Source organism: Heterodontus francisci, chromosome 10 (genome assembly GCF_036365525.1).
Source record: "Heterodontus francisci isolate sHetFra1 chromosome 10, sHetFra1.hap1, whole genome shotgun sequence".
Lineage (NCBI taxonomy): Eukaryota > Metazoa > Chordata > Chondrichthyes > Heterodontiformes > Heterodontidae > Heterodontus > Heterodontus francisci.
In genome coordinates this window covers 66493887-66507084 of record NC_090380.1, presented here as the reverse complement: position 1 = coordinate 66507084, position 13198 = coordinate 66493887, and the positions used below count along the sequence as shown (strand labels likewise).

The 13198-nt window shown below is 42.2% G+C and overlaps 1 protein-coding gene across 5 annotated transcripts in view; it reads left to right on the top strand.

The window, feature by feature from the left end:
* The window catches only part of caska (calcium/calmodulin-dependent serine protein kinase a), a 615545-nt gene that overhangs the window by 296757 nt on the left and 305590 nt on the right, over positions 1-13198 (top strand). For all 5 annotated transcript variants that reach the window (XM_068040666.1, XM_068040667.1, XM_068040665.1 and 2 more), the window contains one exon: positions 2399-2501. In XM_068040666.1, coding sequence (XP_067896767.1) covers positions 2399-2501 — 103 coding nt within the window. The remainder of the gene's footprint in view (positions 1-2398; positions 2502-13198) is intronic.

The following is a 13198-nucleotide window of genomic DNA, read 5'->3' as shown; positions in this document are numbered from 1 at the left end:
AGACTTTTATCATCCATTTTTATCGGCACCCTGTATCTAACTCTCCCAGGAAAACAGGTTGGCAAGGTCCCCAGATATTTTTTCCTCATGTATTTTTACTTTTAAGTTTTGGGGCAGCTATACATGAAAAGATAGAGCTATGGAAGTTATGTTAGCCCTTTATAAATCACTGATTAGACCTCAGTTAGAATATTGTGGCCACCACATTTAAAGAAGGATGTCCGGGTCTTGGAGAGGGTGCAGAATAGTACAAAGAATGAGGGACTTCAGATATGTGGAGCAATTAGAGAAGCTGAGATTGTTCTCTTTAGAGTAAAGAAGGTTAAGGGAAGATTCAGTAGAAGTGTTCAAAATTATATGGGGTTTTGATGGAATAAATAGGTAAGGTCAGTAACCAGAAGGCACAGATTTAAGATAATTGGCAAAAGATCCAGTGGGGAAATGAGTAGTGAGTTGTTCTGATCTGAAATGCAACACCTGGTGGATGCAGATTCAATAGTAACTTGCAAAAAGGAATTAGGTAAATACTGGAGAGGGAGGAAATCGCAGGGCTTTGAGGAATTAGCAGGGGAGTGGGATAAAGGTCTGTACCCAACCCGAACCTGACGGGATCCGACGACATGTGTCGGGTTCGGGTCAGGTCGCTCTTCCGGGTCCGGCTTTCGGGCTTGGGTTGGGTCAGGCCTGGTCCGGGTCTGGCACACACAGTCCTACCTTTTGCTCTGCTGGGAGGAAAAGGGAAGTTGAGTAAGTAAGCGCCAAAATTTGAAAAGCCTACCTGAGCTGGGAGTCCGGACATGAAGGAGGAAAACGTGCATCTGGACTCCACAGACTCTGAGTCTGCGCAGCGAGCGAGTGTGCGCCTCTATGACGTCATCGCGCTCATGCTGCAGCTTCCTTCCATTCCATCCACTGGGGCCATTAAAAGGACACTTAACTGAAAACACTTACTGGAAGAATCAAGGATTGCTAAAAACAACCTCTACTGGAGATCACCTGCTTTAAGATAAACAACAGGAATCTTGGACTAAGGTAGATGTTTATAGACAAGCCACATGTCAAGGTGTATGGAGGTCAGGAGGTTGACTTTCTGTTTTGAGGTTTGGATTGTTTTCAGTTCAGTTAGGATGTGAACTGTTTTGAAGACAGTTGAAGTTTTGCCTGCCAAGGAAAAAGACACCCCCAGCTTCTCTTTCTTGCACCTCTCTAAGAGACCCTGAGAAGTCCGGTGTGTCAGCTCCTCTTTCCTCCGGGCTTTGGAAATACACTGTGATTCAATTGTGTGCTGGCTGAAACCCTTGATGCCATATTTCTCCTGGAAAAACCTACCAGATTAATTCTCAACACTGCCTGAGAAGAACTGCTCCAGAAGAGATCCCAATGACCCATCACTGTATACCTGGACACCAGACTGAAAGGGACAACTGATATCCTTCCATATCTTTCTTTTTTTCAAGAATTAGCAAGTATTTGGCCAAAACATTCTTTTTCTGTCTTTTTCTTGTAACAAACCTCTGCAGAGAGAACTTCTGTATTTTTTTCCGTGTGTGTGAATTTGTATGTGGGGGATTTTAAAAGGGAACTTTCAGATTTCAATCTGTGTTAATGCTTTGCTTTGTTACTGGGTAAGTCTTATTTTGTAATCTGATAATTTTGTTGTTGAAGAAACCTGGTTGGTGTAGTTTATTCTGGGATAAAGAGAAGAGCATATGATTGACCACATTCTTAACTGGGTAAACATTTAAATATATGTTGTGATTTGTGGAGAAGTGGAACTAGAAAAGACAGTGCACTCCTCCCACCTCAGTCATATCAATTTAAAAAAGAAAATGCCTGCATGTAATTTTTTTAAATGATTTTCTTAATTTAAGAAAACAGCTGGGACACATGATAATGTATTGCTGGCTTGGCTTCCAGCACTCAGCTTTCAACTTTTTTGATGAGATTGGGTGGAGAAAGGTAATTGTAGAAGAGATTCAGGAATGGATCTTTTCATGTATAAGCCCTCATTGGGGGACCAGGGAGGGATGGGTGAAAGAATCCAAATTTATGATGCTGAATTTCATGGTATTGCCACTAAAAAAGTTCTACACAAAGTGTGCTCCGAGACTAACTCACGTTTTATAAGTACAAAGTGCAAAGAACTTAGTGGAATACCACTAAGTATATAGACATCATCCTTTTTAAATTTGATTATATGGCTACTCCTCTACCTATGTTTAATTTGGTGGTAGTAATGATGGTGAATTGGAAATCAACCTTTTTAGAATTTTGAAGTAATGAAATAAGTAAAAGTTGCAAATTCAACAGCTTGTCTTTTTGCACTAATAAATCTCAAAAGATGTTTGTCAACAGCAGTTTTTTTGCATAAACTATTCAATGTTTTTTTCCTATGCAGCCGCACTGTGTGTTACTTGCTTCGAAGGAAAATTCAGCACCTGTGAAACTGGGTGGATTTGGAGTGGCCATTCAATTAGGAGAATCTGGGCTTGTTGCTGGAGGTAAGAGCAGTTACTTTTATACTTTCAAAAGCAAAATACCGTGGATGCTGAAAATCTGAAATGAATGCAGGAAATACTCAGGTTAGGCAGCATCTGTGAAGAGAGAAACAAAGTTAACGTTTAGGTTGATTATCTTTTGTCAGAACTTTTATTTTTTGGTGAGTTTGAAATTAAATTGGAACTTGGAATATCCCTTGGTGTCATGATACTGACATAGATTGCAACCGCAAATCTGCAGGGAAATCACAGAGATGTGTAAGAACTGTAGAGTGGTGCTATTGGGGGACGTAATTACCCAAATATCGATTAGGTTAATTTTAGAGTAAAGGGCAAGGAAAGGGAAGAATTTCTGAAATGTGTTTAGGCAAACTTTCTTGATCAGTATGTTCTTAGCTCAACTAGAAAGGAGGCATTGCTGGATCTGGTGCTGGGAAATGAGGTGGACCAAGTGTCTGTCAGGGAGCACTTGGGTAAGAGTGATCATCGTATCATAAGGTTTAGACTAGTAATGAAGAATAGCAAGGAACAAAATAAGGTATAACATCTAGATTGGAAGAGGGCTAATTTGAATGCAATGAGAGAGGATCTAGCCAGGGTAGAATGGAACCAAAGACTGACAGGAAGAGCTGTATTAGAACAATGGGTTATCTTTAAGGAAGAGATGCTTTAGGTACAGGCTAGGCACATTGCAACAAGGGTGAAAAGATAGGGGAACCAAAAACGGCGCCTTGGATGACGAGGGAGATAGAGATTATGATGAAAAAAAAAGGGTGAATTGAAGTGACAACCTGGCCACATACAATAAGTTGAGGAGGGAGGTGAAGAGGAAAATAAGACTGGCACAGCGAGAATAAGAGAATAGAATGGCAATCAACATAAAAAGGGACCCAAAAAATCTTCTACCGGCATGTAAATAGTACGCGTGTAGTCAGGGTTGGAGTGGGGGCTATTAAGGACAAAGAGGGTAATGTATGCTTAGGGGTGCGGGGCAAGGCTAATATACTTAATGAGTACTTTGTATCAGTGTTCACTAAGGAAATTGATTCTGACAAAAACTGGTTCGAAGCGAAGAGACTAGAGGCAATGGATAAGATAAAAATTGAGAGGGGGAGGTACTAAAAAGGCTGGCTATGCTTATGGTTGATAAGTCACCTGGGCCCAATAGCTTGCATTCCAGGTTGCTAAAGGAAGTGAAAGAGCTTGCCATAATCTTCAAATCTTCCCTGGATATGGGGAGGTGCCAGAGGATTGGAGAGTGGCACCCTTATTCAAGAAAGGGTGTGAGAACAGTCCTAGCAACTAGAGGCTGGTTAGTTTAACATCAGTGGTGGATAAGGTTTTAGAAACAATGATCAGGGGAAAAAAATCAACAGACACTTGGAGAGGTTCAGGTTAATTAAGGAGAGCCAGCACAGATTTGGAAAAAGGCAACTCATGCTGGACGAATTGAATTTTTTGATGTCGTAAAAGAGAAGGTTGATGAAGGGAATGTGGTGGATGTTGTTTATATGGATTTTAAGAAAGTGTTTGATAAGATACTATATAAAAGGCTGGTTAACAAAATTGAGGCTCATGGAATAGGAGGTTCAGCATCCGATTGGGTAAAAATTGGCTTAAGAACAGAAAACAGTGAGTTGTGGTAAACGGTTGTTTTTCTGACTGAAGGGTGGTATACAGTGGTGTTCCCAAGGGTGAGTGCTGGGACCACTGCTTTTTTTGCTCTATATAAATGACTTGGATCTGGGGATTGTAGTGTGAGTGTTCGCTGTGGAGTCTCACGTAGGTTCTAAGTGAGACATAACTCCAAATAATGTGTTAAAATAGTAATTTTATTGAGCAATTGTTAAACAATTGTTAATAAAAAAGATAACATTATTAAAAAGAAAGGAAGGAAAAGAGTATAGAAAGACAAAAAAACTTGTAGCACATTGCTATAACCCCAAATTAGTCTGTTCATGACAGCTCCCTAAAATGGTACCGTTCTCCCTTGGTATATACATCAAGACTCCAGAGAACCTTGCATGTGGGTGGACCCTCCAGTCAGTCACTCCGTTGACGTCTCTTTCTCCATAGTCTTCAGTGGTTGACTAGTCCACTCTGGCTGCAGCCCCGAACGTTGGATGTTGTGCTCCTTTAAGTCCAATTTCTGGCTCCATTCCAGCTTTCCAAGGGTTTCCATCCAGACTTTCTCAAAACAAGAGTCCGACAACCATGAGTCGTCTTCTCACAGGCACTATGAGGCCGTTCAGCTTGTTGCCACATCCTTTTATGGTGTCTCTCACCTGCCATCAATTAAGTTATGCAGTCCATCAATTAAACTCCCATCTTCTGATACTACACCATAGTGGACCACCCCATGTGCAAGGTTATCCATTGTCCTGGCTTGTAGTTCAAGTGTCATCGAATACCGTAAGCACTGACTTCTGTTTAAACTATGGGAAAGCAACTGTTATTTTCAAGAAGAGAAAAACAGTAGTTTAGACAAAGCAACAAGTGCATGGGCTGGCCTGACCAGCATGAAAACAAAAGGAAAAAGTTCTTGGGAAAAACAAGTTCTTAGTTAATACTGATTGCCATTGATCACATAATTGATTTACTCTGATTAAGTCAAGTAATTAATCACATTTAGTTTCAAACCAATGTCTACAGAGTAACCTTTAAAAATCCACTGCAGATTAATTTTTTTTTAAATCGAGCAAAGCAGAAGTCAAATGCAAACATTTAAAAGTGCAAAAAGTAGTGGCTGCAGGCCTACAGCATACAGAGTAGAATCTCAAAATTTGCAGATGACGCCAAACTTGAAGGTGTGGCAAACAGTGAGGATGATGGAACTGCCTGCAACAGGACGTAGAAAGGCTAGCGGAATGGGCAGACAAATGGCTGATGGAATTTAATACAGAGGAGTGTGAGGTGATGCCGTTTGCCAGAGGGAATAGGGGGTTGCAATTATACTTAATGGCACAGTTCTAAAGAGTGCAGGAACAGAGGGACCTGGGGGTGCATGTGCATCGATGTTTGAAGGTGGGAGGACATATTGAGAGAGTAGTTAGTAAAGCAAATGGGATCTTGGGATTCATAAATAGATGCATTGAATTCAAGAGCAGGGAAGTTATGCAGAACCTTTATAAAGCTCTGGTTAGGACCCAACTGGAGTATTGTGTTCTGTTTTGGTCACCACACTTTAGGAAGGATGTGAGGATCCTTAAGAGGGTGCAGAGGAGATTTACCAGAATGGTTCCAGGGATGGGGGATTTTAGTTACAAGATTATTTATGAAAACTGAGGTTGTTCTTAGAACAAAGGAAATTGAAGGGAGTTTTAATAGAAGTGTACAAGATTATGACAGGCTTAGATAAGTTCGACAAGGAAAAACCGTTCCCGTTAACTGATGGTACAAGGACTGGGGGACACAGATTGAAAGTTTTGGGCAAAAGATGCAGGGAAATATGAGCAAGCACTTTTTTTTTACACAGCGGTGGTAATGACCTGGAACCCGCTTCCCTCAAGAGTGGTGGAAGCGGAGACAACCAATGTCTTCAAAAAGAAATGGATTCCCACTTCAAGGAAATAAACTTACAGGGCTACGGGGATCAATCAGGGAGTGGGACTGACTGGGCAGTACTGTGGAGAGCCGGCATGGACTTGATGGGCCGACTGGCCTCCTTCTTTGCCGTAAATGATTCTATGACTCAAATTTATATAGTGCCTTTACTGTAGAAAAATGTCCCAAAGTGCTTCAAAGAATAATCAGACAAAAATTAACACGGAGCCGAAAAGCAATTATTGCATAAGAACATAAGAAATAGGAGCAGGACTAAACCATATGGTCCCTCGAGTCTGTTCTGCCCTTCAGTACGATCATGGCTGATCTTCTGTCTCCACTCCACTTTTGCACCCGCTTCTCACATCCCTTGATTCCCTGAGAGATCAAAAATCTTTATCTCGGCCTTGATATTTAACAATGGAGTATCCACTGTCCTCTGGGGCAGAGAGTTCAGAAGATTCACAACCCTCTGAGTGAAGAAATTTCTCCTCATCTTAGTCCTAAATGATTGACCCCTTATCCTGTGTCAGTACCCCTGTTTTCTATATTTCCCTGATGGGGGTGCAACCTCTGTGTCTACCCTGTCAAGCCCCTTCAGTGTGTGTATGATTTAATGAGATCGCCATGCATTCTTCTAAACCTCAGAGAGTATAGGCCCAATTTACTCAGCCTCTTATCATAGGACAACACTCTCATCCCAGAAACCAATCTAGCAAACATTTGCTGTACTGCCTCCAAGGCAAGTATATTCTTCCTTGGATATGGAGTCCAGAACGGCATACAGTACTCCATTTGTGGTTTCACAAAAGCCCTGTACAATTGTTGCAAGTGTTCCTCGTTCTTGTACTCCAGCCCCTTGCAATAAAGGCCACTATGACATTTGTCGTCTTAATTGCTTGCGTTACGTGCATTCTAATTTTTTGTGTTCTTTGTACAAGTGCACCCAAGTCTCTCTGAACATCAACATTTAGAAGTTTCACACCTTTGAAAAATATTCGGCTTTTCTACGCTTACAACCAAAGTGAATAACCTCTCACTTGCCCATGTTATACTCTGCCTGCCACCTTGTTGCCCACTCACTTAACCCCTCTATATCTCTCTTTAGCCTCTTTGTGTCCTCCTTACAGCTACATTCCCACCTAGCTTTGTATAGTCAGCAAACTTGGATGCATTGCCCTCAGTCTGTTTGTCTGTGGTTAACATAGATTATAAATAACTGAGGCCCCAACACTGATCCTTGCAGCAGTGAGGATTGACTAAAAGCTTGGTTAAAAAGATAGGTTTTTAAGTGAATAAAAAAGAGGGAAGAGAGAGACAGAGAGGTATAGGGAGGGAATTCCAGAGCTTAGGATCCTAGACAGCTGAACACATTGTAATGTCCAGTAAAGACATTATGTTCCTACTTTTTAAGATACTAACTTTGTTCAATGTAGACTCCTCGAAATTGTTTTTTCCTTTTTAAAAAAAAAAGTGGACAGTATGCTGCAAGATGGCCACCGAAGGTCAGATGGTCTGGCCTGTGTACTCAAACTGTCTCGAAAGGACAAAAAGATACATTCCAGACTCAGATGTGTTGACTACACCTATCTTGGAACCATCAGGAGACATTCCTGAATTGAATGGTTTTCTTCAAAGAAGGTGTGAAGTGGACACATCATAACAGAATAATATCCATTGAAAGATTAGAAGATACCCATGGATTCTACATCCTGGTCCATTGTGTTCTTACACCAGAGGGGAAGGGCATGTGTCAACTAACAGAAACTCTAATATAATGGATTTTGACCTTGAAAAGGTAACCCTCTGGGGAGAGAGAGCGAGAGGTCACAGCAACCTCACAGAAGGTAGTCCAGCCCAGGCAGGGGCTGTGGAAAGATCCGGCCTAAACAAGAAGAAGCCTGCTGTGAATTATACACTTGAACTTGGTGTGGCAGAGAACTGAAAATGACTGTCACCTCCAGTCTGAAATCTTAACCACCAGAAATCTACAACACCGCAACAAGTTCAAGACTACAAACACTCAGGCCTGCATCTTTATAAGAGACTGTCCTACTAAGAGTTTTCAACAGGTTTGCGTAAACCACGAACACCTACCACACCTTGAACTGTTAGCCTTTACCTTCTATCTGTCGTCTCTTGAGAGTGCATGTGAGAGTGAATGCGCGTGTGAGTGTTGTTGCCAACATTTCGGGGAATGAATATTGTTCAATAAATAGTTAATCTTCTATTTTAAACCTACAAGAAAACCTGTCACTGTCTGTTTATTTGGCAAGTAAAATACTCAGGCTAACTCATCATTTTAAACACAACACGCTTGTGGTCAGTTGGGAGCTGAACAGTGGGAACCACCCATACCCCTTACCATTTATCCATAACAGCATGCTCATCAATGGTGGGACGAAGGGAGTGCAAATGTGCAAGAGTCCAGAGTTGAGAGATGCAGAGTAGTGGATGGTTACAGAGAGAGGGAGGGGTGAGACCATGCAGTGATTTAAACTCGAGGATTAGAATTTTAAATTGGTGGCATTTTGGTACTGGAAGCCAGTGTACGTCAGCGAGCACAGAGGTAATGGGTGAACTGAACTTGATGCATGTTAGAATACAGGAAGTAGAGTTTTGGATCAGCTGAAGTTTACAGTGGGTGGATGATGGCAGGCTGTCCAAGAGAGCATTGCAAGTTGGCGTTTGTTTTGTTAAGAATGGAGAGAGTCGACCATGAGGCAGAATAAGTTGGTCTAGGCATCCAACACAGGTGATTAATGGTGCACACCAACAGAACCGGTATACCAGCAAAGGAGTGAGGAACAGTGTGAGTAAAACCCAATGCTAAAAGCAGTCAGTGACAGGGGTCGGCAATGTGTCCATGGTAAACCATTTTGGGGTCCGTGACTGGTAATTTCAGGAATGGGAAATTTCCCATTGGCTTCTTTTGACCGGACTTTTAAAAAAAAACACAAGCGCCGGTTTCACAGCAGACAGATATTGAAGCAGGTCAGCGTTTGGAACCTTGGACAGATTCGGGGCTTTCTGGAGGGTTCTGATTTTTATTAAAAGGGAGGGAGCAATGAGAGGGGAGAACAGAGAGAGGTGGGGGGAAATGAAGCGGGGGGGAGCAATACCGGCGTGGACACAGGGTGAGACACACAGAGAGATGAGGGAGAGAGAGCAATCAAGATCACTCCTGACACATGGACATCTATCCAGAATACTCCACATCGTTACACAAGTGTGTGGACAGACACTGACTACTTGTGAAAGCACAAAAATGCCAGGTATCTCACTAAATCAGTGTCCAATGTAGTGATGAGAAAGTAAGTCAATAAATTAGTCTTCTCAGTTAAAGCTTTTTCACAAAAATGCACATTTGTTGTTGTTTTGGTTATTGGTAAGATAAATTTTTAATGCCTTTAATTTTCCGAAATTGTCTCACCGGGCCCCTATGTAAGACAAAAATTGTAATGTGGCCCCCCCCATATGAAAAGGTTGGACACCACTGCTCCAAGCCTTTAACCTTGTGTTTTAAAATAACTTAGCAGCTAGGTTATTTTGAAACACAAGTTTAAAGGCTTGTGTTAGGTAACCTCATTTTAAAATGGCAAAAGTCACTTGTGGAATGTCTTGATTTTTATACTCTGGCACGCATTACTTTCACTTGGGACACAAGCTCAGTGACATGTTGAAAGTTACTGGACTTTTATTTCTATATAAATGTCACAATTCCACTGCTCTCCATTTGGAATCACCTTGTCCCAGAACTTGTATTAAGGGAAAACAGGCAAGAAAATCCAAGGGATATCCAGAAGTCAGCATTGCATGTTCCTCATGAATACAAGAATACGGGGCTCAGTGATATTGGTGAAAGCAGAATGCTGCTGACCCATAAACAATTGTTAGTTAATACAATGTAACAGATAGCTTTAATAAACCTTAATCTGTGATGAACTGTCTGCAGTTCCTGAACAAAATCCATGCTGCATTTGCAGTTTTAAAACCTGTGGGGGAAGACATAGTAAAATTTATTATCTTTCAGTAACCATGTTAGAAACGGTCATTGACTTTTTTTATTGTGGATAGGATTAAAGGACAAATTTTATAAGTATGTCAAAGATCAGTAACTGCACTGTGCATCATTTGCTATCCAGTTTGAGGGCAGCTAACCTGAGTGGCCAGTGTCATTTGAAAGTTGTTTATCATATAATTACTTTACGTTATAAGTGCACCTTTGCTAACACATAAGAGATTTGACTTGGACTGAAGTGGTTAGTCTGGTGTACAATCTTGCAAATAGTGATTAAAGACTTTGGAATTGAATACTGCATCCAGTAACAGCCGCTCAGCGTTTTGCAGAAAAGCTTTTTGTTCGTAATTATCTTGTCAGAGCTGAATCGACAGTGATAGACTGAGATATAGACTCGTGAATTTGAGAATTACTTTATTGGAGGAACTGAAGGGAGCTCTTTATTTGTAATTGTGTTTATCTAATTTTGTCACTAGCTTTGGTGAGTAAATTACATTTTGTCCATGAGACATTCTGTTGTTTCTGTATTTTAGAATCCAGGACCTAGTTTAACAGGTCCTGTTAAGATGAATAAACTCGTCTTGGCTACCTACCATTAATCTCTCTGCCCCTTCCTGTCCAACTCTGTTTTTCTGTTTTACATGACTCTTCTGAAGTGCTATCTATTCCATCCAATAAAATTCTCCTGATTTGGAGATCACTGCCCTTTTGTTGGCTGCCCTGTCTTCAAACGCATATTACAAGCAGGTGGAGAAGTTGCACAAACATTGACTACAGCTTAAATTGTCTTGTGACAACAGCAGTGAGAGAAATGGTCCGTCTTCCTGTTGCCGATTTTTCTACTGCCTCACCTCAATAACCACAGTAACAATCCTCTCTTTGAGTTTTATGGTTTATTGGATGAATTTGCACTCCTGACAGTGTCAATCCACATAAGTCATCCGACAAGGTCCATCTACCACCCTGTGACATGGTGTCACACGGTGTAGCTGGCTCTATTCTGTCAACAGAAGTAATTCGTATTGGCATTGCATACTATTTTGCTTGCTAGCTAGCTAATACAGTTGTGTTGCTGTCCATTGATATTTGTATGCTTAGCTACTTTATAGTGAGAAATGTGTTTTAAATCGGACTGTGCTTTAATGACATTAGATTGGCTACACAGTTTATATTCAGATAAATTGCCCACATGTTGGTGCTGAGTCAATAATTTTCTCAAATGTCCTTGGTGCAACATGTCAGTGCCTATCCCTGGTTAGTGAACCATGGCGGTGAAAGTTAAATCTGCAGCATTTTTGCAGATAACTGAGCAGGTCCAAGGAACTGCTGTATGGAGGTGAGGGGCACGCCAGGCTAACAGTAGCAGATGACCTGCAATGACTTTCGGTTAAACAACGCATTGACTTTAGAAATCTCAGCTTTGTTTTCAAATCCCACCAGGGCTCATCATTCCATAGCTAGCAATTTTATCCAGCTCTACAACCATCTGATATCACTGCAGTCCTCCAATTCTGGCCTCTTGTACATCCTGATTTTCATCACTCCACCATTGGCGACTGTGCCTTCAGCTGCCAAGGCCCTAAGCTCTGGAGTTCCCTGCCTAAACTTACCTGCCTCTCTACCTCTTTTTCCTCCTCTAAGACACTCTTTAAAATTATTTCTTTGACAAAGTTGTTGGTTATGTGCCCCAATATCTCCTCCTCTGGCTTGATGTCAACTTTTCTTTGATAATGTTCCTGTGCAGCACCTTGGGATGTTTCATTGCATTAAAAGCACTGTATAAATTCAAATTGCTGATGCTGCTATTGTGGTGCCTGTCCCACCCAATCTGGGGAGGAGTGGCACAGGAGTTCTGAATGATAAGTGGAGCTAGTGACCACAAGAAACAAGCAGCAAGTGGTGGTGTTCCCCTGCATCTGCTGCCCTTGTCCTTCTAGGTGGTAGAGGTCACGGGTTTGGAAGCTGCTGTCGAGGGAGCCTTGGTGAGTTACTGCTGTGCAACTTGTAGATGGTACACACTGCTGCCACTGTGCGCCAGTGGCGGAGGGGGTGAATGTTGAAGCTGGTGGATGTGGGGTACCAATCAAGCGGGCTGCATTGTCCTGGGTGGTGTCGAGCTTCTTGAGTGTTGTTGAAGCTGCATTCATTCAGGCAAGTGGAGAGTATTCCATCACACTCCTGACTTGTGCCTTGTAGATGGTGAACGGGTACTGGGGAGTCACGAGGTGAGTTATTCGCCACAGAATTCCCAGCCTCTGACCTCTTTTAGCCACAGTATTTATGTGGCTGGTCCAGTTCAGTTTCTGGTCAATGGTAACCCCCAGGAAATTGATAGTACGGGTGTCAGCGATTGTAATGCCATTGAACATCAAGGGGATTTGGTTAGATTCTCTCTTGTTGGAGATAGTCATTGCCTGGCACTTGTGTGGCGCAAATGTTACTTGCCACTTATCAGCCCAAGCCTGGATGTTGTTCAGGACTTCTGCATCTGGTAATGGGCTGCTTCAGTATCTGAAGAGTCGCGAATGGTGCTGAACATTGTGCAATCATCAGCAAACATCCCCACTTCTGACATTATGTTGGTCATTGATGAAGCAGCTGAGGATGGGCCTGGGACACTACCCTGAGGACCTCCTGTGGTGATGTCCTGGGACTGAGATGTTTGACCTCCAACAACCACAACCGTCTTCCTTTGTGCTAGGTATGACTCCAACCAGTGGAGCGATTTCCCCCTGATTCCCATTTGACTCCAGTTTTGCTAGGGCTCCTTGATGCCATATTCAGTCAAATGCTGCCTTAATGTCAACAGCAGTCACTCTCACCTCGCCTCTGGAGTCCAACTCATTTGTCCATGTTTGAACCAAGGCTGTAATGAGGTCAGGAGCTGAGTGGCCCTGGCAGAACCCAAACTGAATGTCACTGAGCAGGCTATTGCTTAGCAAGTGCCACTTGATAGCATTGTCAGTGACCCCTTCCATCACTTTGCTGATGATCGAGAGTAGACTAATAGGGCGGTAATTGGCCGGGTTGGATTTGTCCTGTTTTTTGTGTACAGGGCATACCTGGGCAATTTTCCACATTGCCAGGTAGATGCCAGAGTAATAACTGTACTGGGACAGCTTGGCTAGGGGCGCGG